Source organism: Capricornis sumatraensis, chromosome 17 (assembly GCF_032405125.1).
Source record: "Capricornis sumatraensis isolate serow.1 chromosome 17, serow.2, whole genome shotgun sequence".
Lineage (NCBI taxonomy): Eukaryota > Metazoa > Chordata > Mammalia > Artiodactyla > Bovidae > Capricornis > Capricornis sumatraensis.
The window spans coordinates 78,894,365-78,912,931 of NC_091085.1; the positions used below are offsets into that span (position 1 = coordinate 78,894,365).

At 56.5% G+C, this 18,567-nt stretch overlaps 2 protein-coding genes across 3 annotated transcripts; one reads left to right on the forward strand and one right to left on the reverse strand.

Annotated features, from left to right (window-relative positions):
- The first annotated feature begins 10,388 nt into the window (after positions 1–10,388).
- Positions 10,389–14,116, forward strand: LOC138093663 (tubulin alpha-3 chain). The gene is made up of 4 exons (XM_068989736.1): positions 10,389–10,608; positions 11,086–11,234; positions 11,326–12,006; positions 13,820–14,116. Exons 1-4 carry the CDS (start codon positions 10,488–10,490, stop codon positions 14,114–14,116), a joined length of 1,248 nt encoding a protein of 415 aa, XP_068845837.1. The 5' UTR covers positions 10,389–10,487.
- Positions 14,117–14,719: 603 nt separating this feature from the next.
- LOC138094113 (mitotic-spindle organizing protein 2) lies at positions 14,720–18,536 on the reverse strand. Of its 2 annotated transcripts, XM_068990281.1 has the most exons (4): positions 18,367–18,536; positions 18,133–18,281; positions 17,160–17,339; positions 14,720–14,877 (listed from the first exon to the last, which is right to left on the reverse strand). In XM_068990281.1, exons 1-4 carry the CDS (start codon positions 18,534–18,536, stop codon positions 14,720–14,722), a joined length of 657 nt encoding a protein of 218 aa, XP_068846382.1. The 2 variants fall into 2 exon arrangements, with proteins under 2 accessions (XP_068846382.1, XP_068846383.1); XM_068990282.1 differs by lacking the exon at positions 17,160–17,339.
- Between the last annotated feature and the right edge of the window lie 31 nt (positions 18,537–18,567).

Below are 18,567 nucleotides of genomic sequence, written 5' to 3' on the forward strand. Positions count from 1 at the left end.
CTTCCAAGGGGCAAGCATCTTTTAATTTCATGGCTACAGTCAGTTTTAAGCCAGCTTTTTCACTCTCCTCCTTCACCCTCATCAAGAGGCTCTTTAGTTCCTCCTTGCTTTCTGCCATTAGAGTGGTGTTATCTGCATATCTGAGGTTGTTGATATTTCTCTTGGCAGTCTCAATTTCAGCTTGTGATTTATCCAGCCCGGCATTTCGAATGGTGGACTCTGCATATATTATGGTATGTGAATAAAGTTATTATAAAAATAAAAGATAAAGCATCAGTTGTTTGTAAGAAAGAACTCCAGGGACAGGAAGGGCTGAGTGGCCAGAGAACCAGACGAAGCCTCTGGCTGCTCAATAGAGACGTTCCCCTGGTAAACAGTGGGACAAAGGAGTTGGGGCCAAAGAAATCTCACGTTTCCCCATGTCATTGCTATCTTTTTCTCCACTTTTGTCTGTCTGCTGCAGCTTCTGTCCTCTTTTCTAATGCTGGCCACCCTGAGTCTGCTATTCTCCCCTGGGCCACATTTAGCCCAGAGTCCACCATTCAAAGCCCATCAACGTGTTGTACCATGTTCTCGCTCCAAACTGACCCTCATGACTCCTCCCCACGAACTGGTTTCCCAGCTCTTCCTTCTTCCTTTTTGTTTTCCCTTTGGGGCTGAGCCTCGAGGCTTGCGCCATCTTAGTTTTCCATCAGGGAAGTCCCTCTTCCTTGTCCCCTGCCATTGGCACTGGCACCTGTTCCAGCCCTTACTAGGGCTGATCACTCTCCCTCGTTTCCGGTCAGCCCCTCTGCCCACAGCTGGCCCAAGTTCCTTGCACCAATCCTGTTGGACCTCCCTGAGAAGAGGAGGGCTTCTGGTTTTCTCTGGCTAGCTGCCCCACCCTTCTAACCCCCAGGCCACAGTCTCTGAAATGTTTCAAAGCAAGGGAGAAATGGAGCTGAAATTAGTCACACTGAATCCATGGTGGTGATGAGTGTGGCTCAAACCCAGATCATTTGGTCTGCCACTGTGAACATTACCCCAGCCTCTATTGGCCTAGCAGTGGTAGGCGGGGTAAGAAATCTGCATTTTTCACCTACTTTGAAAAAATTTCGGCCACCAGGTCTTCCTTGTAGCACGCTGGCTCTTCAGTTGTGGTGAGAGGGCTCAGTAGTGGCCCTGCAGCCTGTGGGATCTTAATTCCCTGACCAGGGATCTAACTCGGATCCCCTGCATCGGAAGGTGGATTCATAACCCCTGGACCATCAAGAAAGTCCCTCATCTCTGCTTTTAACCTTGTTTATTTTTTGTGTGCTCAGTCGCTCAGTCACGTCTGACTCTTTGCTACCCTTTGGATTGTAGACCACGGGGCTCCTCTGTCCATGGGATTTCCCAGGCAAGAATACTGGAATGGGTTGTCATTTCCTTCTCCAGAGGATCTTCCCCACCCAGGGATCAAATCGTCTCCTGCGTCTCTTGCATTGGCAGGTGGATTTTTTGCCACTGCAACACCTGGCTTCAGTTCAGTTCAGTCGCTCAGTTGTGTCCGACTCTTTGCGACCCCATGAATTGCAGCACGCCAGGCCTCCCTGTCCATCTCCAACTCCTGGAGTTCACTCAAAGTCATGTCCCTCGAGTCAGTGATGCCATCCAGCCATCTCATCCTCGGTCATCCCCTTCTCCTCCTGCCCCCAATCCCTCCCAGCATCAGAGTCTTTTCCGATAAGTCAACTCTTCGCATGAGGTGGCCAAAGTACTGGAGCTTCAGCTTCAGCATCATTCCTTCCAAAGAAATCCCAGGGCTGATCTCCTTCAGAATGGACTGGTTGGATCTCCTTGCAGTCCAAGGGACTCTCAGGAGTCTTCTCCAACACCACAGTTCAAACGCATCAATTCTTCGGCACTCAGCCTTCTTCACAGTCCAACTCTCACATTCATACATGACCACTGGAAAAACCATAGCCTTGACTAGACGGACCTTTTTTGGCAAAGTAATGTCTCTGCTTTTGAATATGCTATCTAGGCTGGTCATAACTTTCCTTCCAAGGAGTAAGCATCTTTTAATTTCATGGCTGCAATCAACACCTGGCTTATAATTTATGCCTATAGATTATTATATATAATTTATATTTACTTATATTCGCTTAACTTAGCTCCCTTTTGGACCTGCCTTCTCAAAGATTTCAGCTCATTCCGGTTGTGCTTAAAAGAGCCGAGGAGGGGCTCTTCTCTTCTGTCGGGTAAACACAGATTCTCCCACGCACCAGCAGCAGGATCTCTGGATTTGGGAGAGTCGTGAACTGAAGCTATCCAGCCCCCCTTCCAGGAACCTGGGAAATTCCATGGGTCCTTCGGCCAAGGTCTGTGGGTGGGTTAGTTCTCTGGCCTCGTGCAATCACCACCTGTGAGGTCTCCTGTCCCATCTTCCCAGTAAAAAATGGCCAAGCTAACCCACCTCGGCTGCCCGTGTATACCCACCCCCACTGGTAGGTACCCAGGCCCACTGGCCTGGCCACCGTCAGCCCTTCTTCACTGCAACTTTCCGACGTCCCTGTCCCCCTGCCCAGCCTAGCCTCGCCCTCCCACCCACCTGCCCTGCTTTGATCCTTGGGAAACTCGGGATACTTGGAGACCCGTGCCTCAGTCCCGTCCCTGAAGGCGGAAGTGCCCTCACCAGCTCAGCGGCACCGCCTTCCGGGAGCCTGTCACGTGGTCGGCAGCACGTGCCACCAGCAACAGGCTGCCAACTGAAGAGCGTTTCCACGTGTCTGCCAGGCCCGCAAACCCCCTGCAGGGACCGGCCCTGCTTCTTCTCGCGCCCCGCGCAGCTCCGCAGTTTACAGGTGAACCAGCCGGGTCTCGACCGCCGGCCCGTCTCCGCCCTCCGCGGTGGCCCAGGAGGCGCCAGCGCGCAGCTTCCTGCTGACGCGGAACAAGAGCCGCTTCCCGCCCAAAGTGAAGACCAATGAAAAGCGAGTTCGCCCGCGAGAACTGGCCAATCACCATTGCTGTCCTGGCCGGGGTCGGGGTCTGGCCTCCAGAGCGGTCGCAGCCAATGGCCATCCTGCGGCCGGCGGCCGGCGAGCCAATCAGGACACGCAGTGCGGGCAAGCGCGTCGGCAGTTGGGCGCGTGGCGTCGGACTGAGAAGAGGTTGAAGAGGCTTGTGGCCCGGGGGTGACCGCCATGGTAGGGGCCGGAGGGGCCTCGGGGGCAGGCCTGGGCCGCTGAGGGGCTGGGGGGACGGGCGGCGGGGCCGGGGGCCGGGCCTGGACCGGCTGAGGGGCCTGGGGAACAGGACTGGAGGGTGGCGGGGCAGGAGGGACGGGCCTGGATGGGCAGCGGGGCCGGGAGACAGGCTCAGGTGGCGGGATGGTGTCTGGAGTGTGCCGGTCAGGGGCGGGCGCGCGGCTCACTTCGCAGGTGCATAAATGGCTCCCGGCCTCGCCCATCCAGACTCTTGGGTCTCGAAGCAAAAGCCGGGGGGGCTGTGCCCGAGCGCTCTTATTGGTCTGTGTGTGAGCTCAGAGGGCAGCTACGGAAATAGGCCTCGAGATATTGAGTGGCAGAAAACCGTGTATGCTGAAAAGAAGTGGCTCCCTCAGTTAGATAGGGCTGTGAGGTGTTTTGTTCATTTATTTTATTTTTTTGCCACTTTCAGAACAACTTTTATTTTTTAAACTTCCAGTACATCTGTGTAATTGCTCCATTAACAGCGATGTTGTTCAGTTGCTAAGCTGTGACCCATGGACTGCTGCCTACCAGGCTCACCTGCCTATGGGGTTTTCCAGGCAAGAATATTGGAGTGGGTTGCCATTTCCTTCTCCTGTTTTGTTCATTTAAAGCAAAACCAAGCAAACAGGAATAGTGCTTATATTCCCCTTTTCTCACGTCTGGTTTCTTCAGTGTTCAAACAGCCCGGCTCCCTTCGTGTGCAAAGACCTGCGTCCTTGTTTACCAGCTGTTGCCTAGTACTCGAGGGGTGACTGCGTGTCTTGAGCCTGTTTTGAATCGCTGAACGTTTGGGTATTCTCCAGTCTTTTACGCGTGGAGTTGCGGGGAGGAACCTGTGCCTGCAGTGTTTCTCACTGGTGTATGTGGGGCCCCAGAAGTGAATGAGACATAGTTGCAGATTCCCTTTCATCACCAACACATATATGAGAATTCTTGTTTTCCCGAAGCAGGGTTAGGCTTCTGCCTTCGATTTGTTCATTTTTGTGTTCTCAAGTCACAGGTTTCTAGTTAATTGCTGAGTTATTAATGGCATTAATAATTTGCACACCCGTGGAAGGCAACCAGCACCTCTGCCACTGCAGGTCCTAGACCAGTCACCTGTGGAGAGAGGCCGGGATGGTCCCTGACAGGGCTTTCCCTGGCCCAGTTCACGTCTGCCTTGCTCCCGATTGACTGCGATTGATGTCATCCTCCTCTTCTCATCCCTGTGGTAGCTTTCAAACTGAACAAGGTTCGTCACTGGATTAATAACTCACACTAACCTGTGCAGTGTCCCTTTGCAACACTTGGTTTTGAGGTTCCTCTTCTTGGTTATTGAACACCATAACGTCTAGCTGCTCAAAAACATTTCTTTCTAGCAGTGAATTATTCCAAGTATAAAGGAAAGGTATCCTCTGTTACCTGACGGGTAAAAGGATGCTTCAGGATTAGGAGTTTGTGCATTAAGGGCGGTTATTTTTAGCAAAGGCAGTGTCTTGAATAAGAAAAATTCAATGGTTAACACTTTTAGAAGAGCTATTCAGCCATTGTTTGTTGGTGTAACAGGGTTTTCTCAAGTTGAAATGTCAAGTTCACAGTACTTAATTTAACCAACAAAATTCGGAAACGTGGTGATGGGGAGGTGGTGGTGAGTCGGTGTGATATAACCTGACATAAATTACACTGAAGTCCAATAAAGCGTCAGCCATTGCAGATGCCTTCCCTTTGTGTTAGAAGGGTTTATGTCTCAAGATGAATTTAATGGGAATTACAGCAGCAGAAATGCTTGTAAGGTCCTGTTTTCTGCATCCTGGAGGCTCATCACAAAGTTGAGTACCTTCTGGAGAACCGGCTCGGCCTCAGAGGGCGTGTGTTTCTGGTTCAGCGTTGCAGCTTGACTGGAATCAGAAAGAAATAGAGAATCAGCTAGGATTTGGCCCCTTTTCTTTCACTTACTAAGGACAAGACCAGGAGCTGAATTTCTAGCCTTCCAGACCTTCACTCTTAAGAGCTTGGAGTTTAAAAACCTGGGGTATGATCATGATTGGTGGGAAAATAACACCTGTGTTTAAAATTATCTGTCTCGTGATATGGCCATTTTGATGGCCCATTTTCTCTTCACTCGGGTTATCTTTTTTTTTCAACCTCGCTGCACTGCTTTTAGGATCCTAGTTTCCTAACCAGGGATTGAACCTGTGCCCCTTGCAGTGGAAACCTGAAGTCCTAACCACTGGATGGCCAGAATTCCCCAGATAATCTCCTTTTGAATGAGCTTTAGTAGTGTGTATAAGGAATTTGTCCATCTCAATCTGTATCAGTAGTGAAATCCTCTTTTTCCTTCCTGATACTGGTAATCAGTCTTGTCTTTTTCTGGATAAACTTGGCCAGGGGCTCATCAGTTTGGTTGTTCAGCTCCAACCAGTGCTGGTTTCATTGACTCTTCTCTGGGTTTTTTCCCCCTCTTTTCTGTTCAGTTTCTTTTCTTATACTTGCTTTTTATTGCCTTTTTTTTTTTTGGCTTTTTATCTTATATTGCTTTTCTTTCTTTTTTTTTTTTTGGCTTTTTATCTTACATTGCTTCTTATACTTGCTTTTTTTGTCTTCACAACTTGGATATTTGCTGTTGTTCTAGTTGATTAAAGTAGAAGCTTGTGTGCATGCTAAGTTGCTTCAGATGTGTCTGACTCTGTGTGACCCCGTAGACTGTAGCCTACGAGGCTCCTCTGTCCGTGAGGTTCTCCAGGCAGGAATGCTGGAGTGGGTTGCCAGGCCCTCCTCCGGGGCATCTTTACAAGCCAGGGATGGAATCTGAGTCTCGTGTCTCCTGCATTGGGCAGGCGGGTTCTTTACCACTAGCACCACTTAGGAAGCCCCAGAAGAGTTTGTAAGGCAGGAAAAACTTTCCTCTCTGGGTTCTTCTGGTTGGTCTAACGATCAGGTTAACAGAAGACCGATTAGCATGAGGAAACCAAGTCTCACTTCATGTATGTGGAGGTCCCGTCAGCACCGGGCCTGAGGAGTGACGAAAGCAGGCTGTGTATACCTCTTTTCAGACAGAGAACCGGTTATTGATGAAGATTTGAAGAAAGAGCAGGGCTTTTGCTGGGGGTCGCAAGATAGTGAAGCAGTAGCAGCGTCTGCTTCTGCAGCTTTCTCAGCCTTAACTCCTGTCTCCAGGGACACAGCACCCTCCGTCCTCCCGACAGGAGCTTTGCACCTGCTTTCAGGGGACAAAGGAGGGTCAGAGTTGGCTGCTTCTGCCGTCTGGTCCTCAAGGAATGTTAATTAGAAGTAATTAGCATGCCTCCAGCGTGTTTTGGGGTGGCCTGCCCCGAACTCCGCCAGCTGTTTCTGTTGTAAATATTCATTCGTCTGACTGCGCTGGCCTTCATCGTGGCACTTGGGCTCTTTAGGTGCAGCATGTGGGATCCAGTGCCTTGACCAGGGATTGAACCTGGGACCCCTGCTTTTGCAGGGCGGAGTCGTAGCCACTGGGCCACCAGGGAAATCCCTCCATCAGATTTTACAGGTGCACACACACACACCCCCCCACCCCCCACCCCCCGTGCTCAGTGGTAAAGAAGCTGCCTGCCAGTGCAGGAGGAGCAGAAGACGTGGGTTCAGTCCCTGGCTCGGGAAGGTCCGCTGGAGAAGGGAATGGCAGCCCGCTCCAGTGTTCTTGCCCGGAGAATCCCATGGACAGAGGCGCCTGGTGGGCTGCAGTCCATGGGGTTGCAGAGTTGGACACAGCTGAGCACGTGCGTGCGTGCACACAGATGCAACACATGGGTGCGCGCTTCCCTTTGAGCGCTGCTCTAGGTGCTGCCCACAAATGTTGCATGTCATGTTTTCATTTTTATTCCTTTCAAAATACTTTCTCATTTTCCTTGTTATCCATTCCCAAATATTTGGGGATTTCACAGACATTTTTGTGTTAACTTGATTTGTAACTTAATACTAGTTTCAGAAAATATATTTTGTATTACTTGAATTTTTTTAAATTAAGACCTTTACTAAGAAGTGCTTGGGGACTTCCTTGGCAGTCCAGTAATTAGGACTCCGTGCTTCCAATGCAGGAGGCATGAGTTCGACCCCTGTTTAGGGAACTAAGATCCCACATGCCCCTGGCACGGGCAAAAACGAAAAGGTGCTTGCAGTGCGTTGAGGTTTTGAAAACACCAAACTGCAAGCTTGTTTTTCTTTCACACACACTGATTTAGCTGCATCGGGCCTCAGTGCCGCGTGCGTGACCTTTGACCTTCCCTGGGGCTTGTGGGACCTTTTTTTTTTAGTTTGGCATGTAAGATCTTTATTTGCAAGTGTGTAACTTGGCAAGGTTTAATATCGACATGTTGATCACCCGTGAAACCATCACCTCAGTTAAGATAATGAACATATCCATCACCCCCCAGTTACCTGGTGAGAAAGAAGTGAAGTCGCTCAGTCCTGTCCATGGACTGTAGCTCACCAGGATCCTCCATCCACGGCATTTTCCAGGCAAAAAATACTGGAATGGGTCGCTATGCCTGCCTCCAGGGGATCTTCCCAACCCAGGGATTGAACCTGAGTCTCCGCATTGCATGCAGACTCCTTACCTGTGAGCCACCAGGGAAGTTACCTCGTACCCCTTTGTAAATCCTCATTTCAGCCTCAACCCTCTGCCTACCCTGCTTAGCCACGCCTCTGTGTTTTCTAGGATTTTATATAACGATTTTTGGTTTGTTGAGTTAATTTGTTATTGTTGTTTGGATTCTTTCACTCATTATTATGAGATTTACCTATGTTGTTGCAACATAGCTCCCCTTTATTGCTGAGTATTTCTTCGTGTGTATGTGAAGTGCGCATGCGGCAGCTACCATTCTACCACTCTACCATTCTACCTGCTGAGCAGTCCCCCGCGGCACAGCCACTGCGCCCAGAGCTGGTCGCCATCGCAGGCCTCCTTAGTGCATGATCTGCTGGGGACTTCTTTTTTTATTTTTTATATAGTCTTTAAAGGTTACTCTCCATTTATAGTTATTAAAATATAGACAGTCTGTTATTAATCACATCCAGTGTTTTTCATTTCAGACTTTTTCATAATTGGCAATTTGATTTAGGTGTTTTTATATATATCAAATGTTTTTCTCCTTATCATGCTCATTTTTCCTGTACCTTCCTGAGGCATATAATTCTACTAATTCTGTCATTAATCTACTAATCATCTGTCATTTCTGGGTCTTTTTGTTCAAGGTTTTATTTTGTTTTGGGGTATACCCGATTGACAGTGTTGTGCTAGTTTAGGTGGACAGCAGAGGGGTTCAGCCATTCACGTATGTGTCTCCATTCAGCCCCAGCCTCCCCTCCCGTCAGGCAGTCGCCTGACACTGAGCAGAGGCCTCTGCTCTGCAGGAGTCCCTTCTTGCTGCTGAGTCGCTTCAGTCGTGTCTGACTGTGCGACCCCATAGACGGCAGCCCACCAGGCTCCCCCGTCCCTGGGATTCTCCAGGCAAGAACGCGGGAGTGGGTTGCCATTTCCTTCTCCAGTGCATGAAAGTGAAAAGTGAAAGGGAAGTCGCTCAGTCGTGTCCGACTCTTTGTGACTCCATGGACTGCAGCCTGCCAGGCTCCTCCGTCCCTGGGATTTTCCAGGCACGAGTGCTGGAGTGGGTTGCCATCACCTTCTCTGAGTCCTTGTTACCCGTGTTCAGTGCAGCAGTGGGTAGCAGGCATTAGGAGTTATACATTATTGGACGTTGGATTGTTTTGGCTTTTCTTTTAGCTGTTTCTCGGCTTTTTGTTGGGATGCTATAAATATACCTGGGAAGAGTTTGATCCTTCTGCGTCCTGCTCTTAAGCTTTCTTGGGTGGGTTCAGGGCAGTCTTTAGGGGCAGCCTCACTCAGCCCCACTGCTGAGGACCACCCCACCCCCACCCCCGGAGCTCTCTGCCTTAGGACGTCTTCCTGCCACAGCAGGTGTGGGCTCAGCCACTCCCTCCCTGTGCCGAGCAGCCATAGTGAGGGCCTGGGGCCTCCCTGCTGCCCCGGGCCCCCTCGGCACAGCTGTCTCTCCTCCAGCACCAGGCTTTCCAGCTGCCTTGGCCTCTCAACACAGGACTCCCCTACTCAACCCTGGGCGATCCCGGGGCTTTGCTTGGGTCTCCTCTCTCAGCTGCAGCCTGGACATGCTGGGACCTCGGCCAGGCTTGCCTTGTTCCCTGCTCAGCGGACTCACTCATGGTTCTGTGCTGCCTGTTGTCTGATGACTGAGAAGTGTTACTTCATACCCTGTGTCTGATTTTTGGAGCCACTGCTTACATCAGGTTGCTAAATCCAGCCTTGGGTGGAAACAGACTGGCTCGATGCTGATTTTGTGTACGTTTTTGCTGCTTTTTACTGAGTGTTGGGACGACGTTTATAACGACTGTATTCCTCTTCACAGTTCTGGTCTGTCTCCGTGCTGGATAGGCAGGTGCTCAGACAGAAAATGACTTCCTCCTTTTGCATTCCAGTCCCCTGTGATGAAAAGGACATCTTTTTGGGTGTTAGTTCTAGAAGGTCTTGTAGGTCCTCATAGACCCGTTCAACTTCGGCTTCTCTGGCGTTAGTGATTAGGACATACACTGGGATTACCGGGATATTGAATGGTTTGCCTTGGAAACGAACAGAAATCATTCTGTCATTTTTGAGATTGCATCCAGGTACTGCATTTCAGAATCTTGTTGACTATGAGGGCTGCTCCATTTCTTCTGAGGGATTTTTGCCCACAGTGGTAGATACAATAGTCATCCGAATTAAACTCGCCCTTTCCCATTCATTTTAGTTCACTGATTCCTAAAATGCCGATGTCCACTGTTGCTGATCCTGTTTTGACCACTTCCAGTCCCGTTGATTCGTGGACCTAACACGCCAGGTTCCTTGGCCACGTTGTTCTTACATCGTCAGACTTTCCTTTCACCACCAGACTCGTCCACAACTGGGCGTTGTTTCCACTTTGGCTCAGCCTTTTCATTCCCTCTGGAGCTATTTCTCCGCTCTTCTCCACTAGCATGTTGGGCTCCTATCAACCTGGGAAGCTTGTGGGACAAAGTCTGACAAGACCCTAAGAAACCAAAATATATTAGAACTATTAATTTAAGAAGTCAGGTACGTCTGCGTGCCGCGCAGAGAGCACTGCCGTGTCCCCGGGCCTCACTCTGCTCTGCTTCCAGCGTGAGTGCATCTCCATCCACGTGGGGCAGGCAGGCGTCCAGATCGGCAACGCCTGCTGGGAGCTGTACTGCCTGGAGCATGGCATTCAGCCCGACGGCCAGATGCCCAGCGACAAGACCATCGGCGGCGGCGATGACTCCTTCAACACGTTCTTCAGCGAGACCGGGGCCGGCAAGCACGTGCCCAGGGCCGTGTTCGTGGACCTGGAGCCCACGGTGGTCGGTAGGTACCCTCCCACTTGGCAAGGGAAGCCCAGAACCTTCATCAGGTGCCTCCAGTCAGAAGCCCGACGTAGTTTCTGAGGGGAGCGGCCACCCGGGAGACGCCAGACAGTCGCCCCAGGGCCCGGGAGACCCAGGCCACAGGGGCTGCCCGGGGCAGTCAGGCCGGCATCCGTCCAGGGTGGCAGGACCGTCCCAGGGACGCCCGGGGTGGAGCCGCAGGTGTGGGCGAGAGGCGCAGACAGAGCCGCCTGGGTGCTCCTGTCCGTTGGGAACCGGCCACGCTGGGGCTTGTTCCGGGTTGATGGACCCTCCCGGAGCCGAAAACGGCAGGTGGGGCGTGTGTGTCTGGGAGACTCCTGGGAGACCCGACCCCCGGCCTGGGAGGAGCGGCGCGGGCCTGCAGACAGGCGGGTCCCGGAGCCGGCCACGGGGGTGAGACCGGCGTCCTCCAAGCCCGGCCGCTGTCCCCCCGCAGACGAGGTGCGCACGGGGACCTACAGGCAGCTCTTCCACCCGGAGCAGCTGATCACCGGGAAGGAAGACGCGGCCAACAACTACGCCCGTGGCCACTACACCATCGGCAAGGAGATCGTCGACCTGGTCCTGGACCGCATCCGCAAACTGGTGAGGGGGGCGCGGGGGCCTCCCGGCCAGGAGGGGAGGCCAGGGCTCTCGGCGGCGCGCGCGGCCCGGCTCACGCCTCTCCCTCCCGCAGGCGGACCTGTGCACGGGGCTGCAGGGCTTCCTCATCTTCCACAGCTTCGGGGGCGGCACCGGCTCGGGCTTCGCGTCGCTGCTCATGGAGCGGCTCTCGGTGGACTACGGCAAGAAGTCCAAGCTGGAGTTCGCCATCTACCCGGCGCCCCAGGTCTCCACGGCCGTGGTGGAGCCCTACAACTCCATCCTGACCACGCACACGACCCTGGAGCACTCGGACTGCGCCTTCATGGTGGACAACGAGGCCATCTACGACATCTGCCGGCGCAACCTGGACATCGAGCGGCCCACGTACACCAACCTCAACCGGCTCATCGGGCAGATCGTGTCCTCCATCACGGCCTCCCTGCGCTTCGACGGCGCCCTCAACGTGGACCTGACCGAGTTCCAGACCAACCTGGTACCCTACCCCCGCATCCACTTCCCCCTGGCCACGTACGCCCCGGTCATCTCGGCCGAGAAGGCCTACCACGAGCAGCTGTCCGTGGCCGAGATCACCAACGCCTGCTTCGAGCCGGCCAACCAGATGGTCAAGTGTGACCCTCGCCACGGCAAGTACATGGCCTGTTGCATGCTGTACCGGGGGGACGTGGTCCCCAAAGACGTCAACGCGGCCATCGCCACCATCAAGACCAAGCGCACCATCCAGTTCGTGGACTGGTGCCCGACCGGGTTCAAGGTAGGCTGGGCGGGAGCGTGTGTGCGGCTTTGTGCCCGTGGCCGGCCCCGGGGCGGGGCGCTACCCTGCCGCGGAGGGTCCCCTGTCCCAGGGCAGCTGGGCTGCAGGGACAGCAAGGTTAGTCATCAGTGTCAGACGCCGTGATCTCGATCAGTGCGTCACGTACCTTTACTTCTTCCACCGTGGGCTCGCGGGCCAACGTCCCTAATGTCTTACACTCCAGGGACAGAGGCTGAGACAGCCTGTGGAACCTAAGGGCCTCAGGGGCAGCGACGGAAGGAGGGAGCTTTCAGAGACCTCTGACTGCAGGCCTGCCTGTCCTCTCGTTGCCCCGCTGCTCGCCCAAGAACCTTGTCAGAGCGTGTGGCTTCATTCTGTGATAGAAACAGTGGGTTCCGATTGCCCGTCACTTCAGTCGCCAGTGGTCACTGAAGCTTAGGCAGCATTCGCGTGCTGCAGAGAGGGTCTTCTGTTCGTTACGCAGCACTTGCTCTGGGGCCAAGGGTGGCTCACTGCTGCTCCTCCAAGCCAGACCTGGAGTGCCGCCTCCACACAAAACCACTCTAACAATGAAGCGGCTCCCCCGACTGTGTCTAGTGTCACAGTGAAACGTCTGCCCAGAGGAGAGCATCCTGAATCTGAAGCCAGGTCCCAGAATGTCCCACTTTAGAGCCGCGATCACCAGGCTAAGTGCCTGGCCACGCCTGGGCTTGTTAGCCCTGCGCCCTCTTCCTCGTCGAGTCCTTTCTCACAAGCGATCTGCGCTAGATCCAGTCTGGATCCTGCGTCTGAGCCCTGATGGGTCCCTTCAGTGTCTGGGAGTTGCCATCTCCAGGGTCTTTGCGGATTGAAAATGAGGATAAATAGCAGCGTTTTCCCATCTTAAATATCACAGCTTGCCTCTGACCACACCCACGTTGTTGGCACCCACCTGGCCTCAGCCCCACTTCAAGACCCCTTGACACAGCCCAGCTGAGGGTTGACGACTCACACATGTAAAGTGACTCCCAGGGATAAAGTGTGTATGTAACAGGTTTCACCAATCTGGAAATATCCCCGAAATTAAACCTCCCATAGATGTTTGCAGGCCTCCAAGGTTAGGTTATAGGTTGGGGTTGAAAGCTTTTTTTTTGCCATGCCACAGGGCACAGGGGATCTTAGTCCCTGGGCCAGATACCAGCCCCTGGCCCCCTGTGGTAAACCGCGGCATCTGGACGGCTGGACCACCAGGGACGTCTTTTTTCTTCCGTTCTTGGTTTGAGGAAGTTTCCTTTCAGTGCCCGCCCTTTGACCTTTGGAAGGCAAGGCTGCCACCCAAGCCATTGTCAGCTGGGCAGCGCTGTGTGGGGTGCCTGGCACTGTGCCCAGGCTTCCCCTCCTGGCCAGTCTGTGAGCCAGAGGGGAGGCCAGTCTGTGGGGATGTAGAGGTCACACTGCTGTCCCCACGGAAGACAGCTCGCCCCTGATGGTGTTGAGTCCTCACTTGCCAGTCTGGGTGTGGCATCACGTGTTAACGACCGTCTGTCAGGGGTGCACCATTTTCCTGGAATCTTGCCCCCCGTTTGTATTAAGTTTTCTCATTATATACGTGTGTATGTGGCAAGATATCTTAGTCATGCAGAAGGCTGAAAAGCTTAAGTCGTCTTCTAGAAGTGAAAACGTGGGCTATTAAACTGGCAGATCCTGCCAAAAAATAGAGTACCCGTTTCTACAGGGCATCATCTGAAGTGGGTCCATGGCCCCCATGTTTAGAAACAAGCTACCGCTTCCGAGGCCTCACTCCCAAGTTGAGCATGTTCTCCTTCTCCGGCAGGTGGGCATCAACTACCAGCCCCCCACGGTGGTCCCGGGGGGAGACCTGGCCAAGGTGCAGCGGGCCGTGTGCATGCTGAGCAACACCACGGCCATCGCCGAGGCCTGGGCCCGCCTGGACCACAAGTTCGACCTCATGTACGCCAAGCGCGCCTTCGTGCACTGGTACGTGGGGGAGGGCATGGAGGAGGGCGAGTTCTCGGAGGCCCGGGAAGACCTGGCGGCACTGGAGAAGGATTACGAGGAGGTGGGCGTGGACTCGGTGGAGGCGGAGGCCGAGGAAGGGGAGGAGTACTGAGGGGGCGGCGCGGGCGCGGCCCCGCACCCGGTTCCCCGACGGCCCCTTCGCAGATGTTTCCCCATTAAAGTTTCTCGGTTAGACCTGTGCTTGGGACAAGCTCATCTGTCTGCAGGAGTGTGGAGGACCCCCCACTGGTTTTCCCGTTGAATTTGCCATTTCCCCAGGCTTCTCTGTTGCAACAGGCGGCCTAAGGCATAAGGCCCTGGGGTTGGAGTGCTGAAACCTCGGGTCTGCAGAGGGTCCACAGTCTGGACCTGTGGGGTGATGTGGCCGCTCAGGACCCCGGGAGGCAGGGTCTTACCTGCTTCTCTGGTGTGTGTGACCCTCGGGGGGTTAACAGCCGCCGCTCACCGTCCTTCTGTGCTCAGAGCACTGGTGCACCTGTTTGCCGGGGAGGGCCTCGGTGAAGGTGCAAGAGGCCCGGCAAGATGCACGGCTCCCGCTGGCTCAGAGGCCCAGGAGGCGGGCGGCGAAGACAGCGCCCAGAGCGAAGCCGAAAGGCTCGAGCGGAACGTGGCTGACAGAACACAGCTGGAGCGGGTCCTTGGTGTCTCAGAGGTTTATTAGCCGCAGGAGCGCGAGGCGCCCACCGGGGCGCTCTCAGCTGCCGCTCCTCGGGGGGCTCCTCCCCGGCCCGCCCCCCTTGGGCAGCCTGGAGGCGCTGGGCGGGCGGGGCATCCTCTGGCTGGGTCCGTCCCGGCCGCCGCGTTCTGCCAGCGCCGGGCCTCCGCCGAGGGCTCCGCCGCCTTTGTTTCTCCCTGAGGGACGCAGAGCGCAGGGGTCAGCAGCCAGGCAGGGCCCAGGGCAGTGCAGGCATGCGCGGCGGCTGGCACGGGAAGCACGCCAGGCCGGCTTCTGGACCCGGTCCTGGGAGCGCTTCCTTTGGTCGGCTCCCTCTCCCCTCTGTCCCATAGACATCCAGGACCACCGGTCCCGAGACGGGACTCTCCTGAGGCTCCATGGGGCGGCCACGCTCAGCTGCAGAGCACGGCTCCGACCACTCCCCTGGCCATCGGCCGGCACGGTCTGCAGCCGTGGCTGGGCTGAGCTGGTTCCAGCAGTGGCATCGGCGAGACGGGAGGACCTTGGGGGCCGGCGTGCCTGGCCCGGCTCGCCCCACTGACACGTCTCAGCCCGGGTTCTCCCCTGGCCACGGCTGGTGCAGGGGTGGGACTCCGGCCTCCACGCTGGTTCCTAGCCCCGCAGCCTGCAGTGGGGAGTAGGGGCCTGCGCCGTGGACGGCACCAGCTCTGATCCTGCCACTGGCACGCCTGCAGAGACAGGGCTGCCCTGCCCAGAGTCTCTGGCAAGTTCTCCGTCAAATGGCAGGAGGTCTGAGCCACCTGGCACAGCATTGGGGGGCGTTTGCAGTGGCCCCAGCTTGGAAGCCTGACAGCTGGTCTCCCTGTGTGAACTCGATTTGAATAAGGTGCAGCCACGGTCACCCAGCACTGAGCGGGAGCAGACTGGAGTGTGTGGTGGGGTGACGCGGGGCAGCTCTGCTCAGGGGCCACCAACATGAGCCAAGAGGGCTGTGCCCGCCCTTCTGCCCAGTACAGACGCCAGCCTTCTGTTCCCGTGAGTGCACCGCCCCCACCCACAGGGCCACCCAGTTGGGAGGCCATGCTCCCCACCTAGGCTGGGCCAGGCCGAGTCAAGTCTGCGAGCCTGCGGCTTCACTCTGGGGCCTGGGTGCCAGTGAAGCGCGGCGCAGGGGCAGCTCCCTCGGTGGCAGGAAGGCCACCGCCACGGGCGTCACTCTGCAGCTCTGCTTCCGGGGCCTGCACACGTGCGCTTCCTGACCCCCACTGAGGAGGACCAGGGCCCCAGACACTCAGGGGTGAGGAGACAGTAAAGTAAGGTTAACCTTTAAATCTGGCGAAGATGATGAACCCGGAAATAAGAAACCGATGCCACCCTTAAGCCATCAGAGGGATCAGGAAAACCACTGCAGGACGGAAGCAGGCCCTTCATCCAGCTCAGGGTGGTTCTCAGCACCTAAAGGAGCCGCACAGCCCTGGGGCTCATGGGGAGACCCACTCAGGCCTCGAGCCCGCTGGACCCAGCAAGGCACGTTTGGGAGCTCAGAGCTCGTCACGCCTGCTCAGCTGCCTCTGATGTGGCCGCTGGGTCAGATGGAACGGACTTAAATGAGGATTGAGGCTGAGCCAAGGGTAAAGCCCAGTTCCTCTGGGGCCCTCTTAAGAGTCGAGACAGACGGTGGTCATCGGCGCTGCTCAGGCACTAAGTCGCGACCCACGGACACCGCCAGGCCTCCGTCCTTCACCGTCTTGGGGTTTGCTGAAGCTTATGTCCGTGGAGTCCGTGATGCTAGTGAACCAGGTCATCCTTACTGAATGAATCACTGCCAGCTTACTCTCCTAATGAAGTGAACCCCCCAAACAGCGGCCCATTGCCAGTCGTGACTTGGGGGCCCCTAAAGCTGGGGAGCCCCTAACCCCTGCTGCGGGCTCTGCCACGGCGCTGAGTGGGACTAGAACCAGAAAAGCCCAGAGCTTTCTCCTGGGTGGTGAGAGCGCCCCTTGTGGAGTCGGCCAGGCTATGGGAGGAGGTGGGGGGACCACCGCAGCCTGCTGAGCAGGCTGGCGGGGTCTGGTGGCCAGGACCGGTGGGTGGTGGCGTGGGGAGCACCCAGCAGGAGCTTGACCGGTGCTGCAGACCAGCCATTGAACGCCCGGTGCGCAACGCGGGCTGCACACGTGCCCCGTAACCCTTGGCCCACACCTCTGGGGATGGTCCCCGCGCGGACGTGCCCGGACCCGCTGGGCACACAGCCGGGTGCAGCTGGAGAGGAGTGCGTCCGCCCCGCGGTGCTCTTGGCACTGAGCGAGGGCCGGAGCGGCCACATCCCCAGCTCAGGAACCAGGCAAGGGGGACCCCGGGGGCTGATGCTCCACGGCCATTCTGGGGGCTGACAGTACCGCACACACCCTTGCAGCCCAGGGCTGCTCTTTCTGGAGGCCATGGCGGTTTCCATGGAAACAGTACCAACCCCCAGAAATAAACCAATAAACGCAACCTGCAAAAGGAGAGAACAGGCAGCAAGAGAACCGGAGGGAACCGGGGGGCCCTGGAGAGAGAGGCGAGTGCGCGGCAGCTGGGCCGTGGAGCAGAACCGGAGAGGCCGCAGGCTGCGGGGCGCAGGAAAAGGAGGGCCTCGCAGGGGGGCTACAGCTCCAGGCAGAGAGAAAGGAGGCCTCTGGAGGTCAGAGAGAGACAGAGAGAGCAGACAGGGAGCATCAGTGGGGAGGCCTGCACCGCAGTGCCCAGGAGGGGGCCTCTCAGGACAGGGACGTGGGCGCCCAGGGCCCTGGAGCTCCCAACTAGGGGCCCAGCTGCCCTCTGCCCCGAAAGCCCCTTCTCAGAATGTTTGTGGCCAAGGAGCCGGCCCGGAGATTCAGCTGCATCTCAAGTATGTCTGGAATATGGAGGAGAAGGGACACGCCAAGTGGATTAGAGCTCCACTGTGCCACCCTGGTCACCAACCTCTGCTCATCCCAGCCATGACCTCCAGACTGAGCAGCGCCCCAGGCTCTCTGCACCCTGCCAGCCAGGAGCTGCCCACAGAGGGAAGCTTCACTGTCCAGACTCTGAGCAGGACCTGGGCCGGGTTGGGGGGCCAACAAGCGAGCTCAGGAAAGCCTCTGCCCGCCCTGCTCCCTGAGGACTGAAGTACAGGCTTACAGCCCCAGGGAGGAAGGAACCAAAGCCGCCTGTTCCCAGCTTCGTGGGGAAGAGACCTGAGTGCAGAGGTGGGGAGAAACGGATCGCAGAGTCCCAACGAGGTCTGCCCGGCTTTGGGTCTCCCACCCTGCGCCGTCCCCATGTGGACGGGCACGCTCCAGGGTGGTAGATAGCAAAGTCCAAGCTGGGGATTGGAGCCCAAGGGGCCAGCCATCGGATGTGCCCACGAACAGAAAGGCCTGGCCACTCGGAACCAAACGCGCCCAGTGCCAGGAGCTGCCCACCCGTCGCCCCGGCCCGGCTCTGACCTCGGGTCTCAGGCACGCTGGGCGTGGGCAGGGGCGCGGCCGCGGGGTCCTGGGAGTCGCTCGCCGCCCTCTGCCCGGCGCACATGGACTTGAGCATCTGAAAGACGGCGAGGGGCGCCACGTTCAGCTTCAGCAGGTCCAGCAGGATCCTGGCGAGAACACACGCGGCGGCAGTGAGCCCTCCTCGCCCCGGCCGGCCGCCCTGGGGGACCCCCGGCTCCCCCGGGCGCTCACTTGAACACGTCGGGGTCCATGGCGCCGCCCGCAGCCTGCGCCAGCTCGAACAGCTCCATCTCCTCGGCGCTCAGGACCTTCTTCCGCCGCAGCGCCAGCTTCTGCAGGGCCGCCTCCAGCCCCGGGGGCGCCCCCGGCCCGGGGCCCGGCCCCGCGCCCGCGGCCGCCATCTGAGGAACCGCGGAGGGGCGCGCCGCCCGG